Source organism: Numenius arquata, chromosome 1 (genome assembly GCF_964106895.1).
Source record: "Numenius arquata chromosome 1, bNumArq3.hap1.1, whole genome shotgun sequence".
NCBI classification, from domain to species: domain Eukaryota; kingdom Metazoa; phylum Chordata; class Aves; order Charadriiformes; family Scolopacidae; genus Numenius; species Numenius arquata.
In genome coordinates this window covers 119887565-119890934 of record NC_133576.1, presented here as the reverse complement: position 1 = coordinate 119890934, position 3370 = coordinate 119887565, and the positions used below count along the sequence as shown (strand labels likewise).

At 53.9% G+C, this 3370-nt stretch overlaps 1 protein-coding gene across 1 annotated transcript; it reads right to left on the bottom strand.

Annotated features, from left to right (window-relative positions):
- Positions 1 to 1215: 1215 nt before the first annotated feature.
- AMER2 (APC membrane recruitment protein 2) lies at positions 1216 to 3099 on the bottom strand. Its single transcript, XM_074156479.1, has 2 exons — positions 2268 to 3099; positions 1216 to 2093 (listed from the first exon to the last, which is right to left on the bottom strand). Exons 1-2 carry the CDS (start codon positions 3097 to 3099, stop codon positions 1216 to 1218), a joined length of 1710 nt encoding a protein of 569 aa, XP_074012580.1.
- Between the last annotated feature and the right edge of the window lie 271 nt (positions 3100 to 3370).

The window sequence follows — 3370 nt, the reverse complement described above, 5'->3', positions numbered from 1 at the left end:
ATTTTATATATTTTAAAAAATAATAATTAAAAAACACCTTTCTTTCCTGGGTTCCTTCTCTGTAAGGTTTAAGCCCAGAGCAACTTTGTCTAAACCCCTGAAAATAGAGGTTTGCAGTGGCAATGCTGTCAGAACCTCAGCTCCGACCCATGGAATGTGCCACTGGAATAAAATCAGCACTTCAAACTTACTTATCTGGGGATGCATGAGCCCATACAAAACAGAGTTTTGCTCTAATTTAAGGTACTTACACAAAGTTCTATCATTTTAGAACTGTAAAATTATCTACCTATAAAAACTAACTCTTGCTTAAACTCTAGATAATACAGACGGGTGGTTTTTTTTCTTTTTATAAAAAATCTGTAGCATTGAGTAAATCTGCTAAAATATGTATATATTTACAGATGACGAGCAAGTTACTGTATAAATGTGAACAGTGTGTATATATTGGCATTTAGTAAAATGTTTCCCTGAACCTGATTGTATGCATTATCGGACAAGTATTGATGTAAACATCTGAACCTAGGTCAGGTGTCTCTGTTACCCATTTACATTAGACCAGATCAAAACCAACCAGACAGACAGACAAACAAAAATATGTTTTCCTGCTAGACAAGTCCACCTAACTCCTTAGCTACTGCACACAAGTCAATCAAGTCTGCTTCTGAGCAGCGCTCTCGTTCCTACAGCAGGTAAAATACCTGTTAGGTTGGTTGTTTTTTGCTTGGCATTTTTTTCCAACATCTTGTAGAGCAAACAGCATTTTCGGAGCCAGGTGCCCACCCTCCGCTCCTCCCCCCAAAATGATTAAAAGATAAGTGGGTTGGAGAACCTCTTGTGTCGCTCCTTTTGTAACTCTGTTCCCCTGAAGAACTGATGGCACTGCTCTGCATGGGGAAGGATGCTCAGTTAGGTTCATAATCCAAGTCCTGGTTCCAAAAAGGCATGTAAAAATGAACCTCCCCAGTGTTTAGTGCTGCAGAAAAATGATACAAACGTAAAAAAAAGTGCTCAAAAAGACGTTGATTTTTTTATATTCAGCCATATAGTCTAATAAGATGGGATTCAGAAGTGCAGGCCCATGGAGTACAGTAAAGTAAGCCTTTTTGGTGCCTTTCTTCAGGTGATGTAAAACTAATTCATTATCTGTGGTCTCCTACTCAGACTTTCACACACCGACCTTGCTGTCCGTCTTTGTCTCCACCTCTTATTCAACTACTTTTTGGCACTGTCCTGGTACGTGGCAGCTTTCACCGTTGTCCCTGCTAAGCCCCTGTTACTGACCCGGCGTACCAGTACTTTAGAGACAGGGATTTTTGTTCTGTGCATCTCGCTTTTGGCCAGGTGATGGTGTGGAACGTGATGGCTGTTACTGGAGTCTGCTCCATGGCTGGCAGGATGGGATGAAAGGTGTTTAATGCTGATGGGTATCTTGGAGTCCTTCAGTGTGCTTGAGGGTGTTTTCAGTGAGCATGTGGTTGTTATTGGAGACACTGGCTTGGAGCGTGGCACACAAGTGACCTCTTCATTTGTAGGTGCCACTGGCGGGGTCTCATCTGGCTCAGTGTAGAGATCATAGAGAGCATCGCCGCTGTAGCTGTCCCTGGGAATGGTCTCCTTCTGAATGCTTGTGGACCCATCTTCCTCAGGACCAGGGGTGGTAGAATCCCAGTAGCCCTCGTCACTGTTTGGGACGCCTTCATGCTGATCCTTCTCCCTGCTCTTCTGCTCCTCTTTGTGGTTGAGGTGAATGGGGATCTGGTGGAGGCCACCACGTTTCACCGCCAACCTGTTCTGGGCCCCCTCAATACCTCGGTTCTCTTTCAACCCCTCGGGCTTCTTTGTCCCTCCTCCACCTCCTCCTGCTTCTGTCTGGGTCTCCTCTGTATGCGACAGCATATCCCAGAACTCCTGTAGGTAGGTGTCATCCACCTGGTCTGGACTGGCCATCTCCTCCCCTCCTCCTTGGTAGGCCACCATGGTGGGGTGCTTCTTGGAAGCACCCAGCTTGCTGGCCCCAGGGGTGCTCTTCCCGCAGCTGCCACTCCCGCTGCCCACATCCTCCTCATGGTCCGCAATAATATCTCCGCAGCCTGTAAGAGAGTCAAAGCTTTTCAGTGAAGTCACGTCAGCAAACATCAAACAAATACGATCAATCGATTGCTCTGAGGGTGGATCAACAGAGGAAGGGTCAGGGGCGGCTGCCGTCTCTTGACCGCTATCACAGTGAGGTTCAACAGGGGGAATAGTCGTTATTGGAATGTCACCTGTTATGGCCGCATCCTTCGCAGTCCCAACCTCTCCGGCGCCCGGGTCCGGTCGCTCACGGCTGGGCTCCTCGGGTTGCCTTCCAGCCGCAGCAGGGTCCTCCCCGGGGGGGACACTGCTGTCCCGCGACTCCCCACCTCCCGCTTCGGGCTCCTGGGCCGAGGCGTGGGCCTCGCCGCTGCCCTTCTCCCGCGGCGCTTCCAGCCCGACGTCTCCTGCGCCGCTCGGAGTTTCAGACAAAGGTTTTGGAGTCTCCTCTTTGATGCACTCCAGGCTGGCAGTCAAAGACCCCGGCATAATAAGACCGGACTGGATCTCCGAGGTTTCCCCCCTCTCCTCCTTGCCGTTTTTGTCCTTTTTATGCCACCGCATGCTGCTGAAGATGCCTTTCAGCCCCTTCTTTTGTCTGCCGCCGGCCCGCTGGTCCGCGCCCTCCGCCTTGCCGTTCTCCGGCCTGCCGTTCTTCCTCAGCAGGGAGAAGAAGCTGTGCGACTTGGCCACCGCGCTGCCGGGGGAGAGCCCGAGGCCGCCGGCCGCCCGGCCCTGCGGCTCCTTGCTCTGCGGGTCGCTGCCGCCGCCGCCGCCGCCGCCCGGTTCCTCCTTCTTGCCGCTCTCCAGCACGGCGTCGGCCAAGCCGTCGTGCGTCCGGCTCCGCACCATCCCCGCTTTGCCGGCGCCCTTCCCCTCCCCGCCTTTGCTCCTCACCCCGAAGATGCTCGGCATGGTGCCCCCGGATTTCCTCCTCTTGAACAGTTTGAAGGCGGTTTTGTTAATCCTCCCCGACGGCTGCTCGGCGGCCGGGGGCTCGGCACAGTCGCACTGCGAGTCCATGTCTGCCGCTGCCGCCGCCGCCGCTGCCGCCGCCGCGGCCTCCCCTCCGCCGCCGGTGCCCGGTGCGATCCCTCACTGACAGCCCCGCCGCCGCCGCCCGCCCGTCTCCATGGCAACCCGGAGGTGGTGGCGGCGGAGCGGGGGGGGATAAGCCGCTTTTCCTCCGCCAGGCCGCCCTCGCCCACTCGGAACCAACCTGAGCCGCCGCCGCCGCCGCAGCTCCGCCGGCAGCGCCCCCGCCGCCACCCCTCCCCAAAACGGCTTATATAAA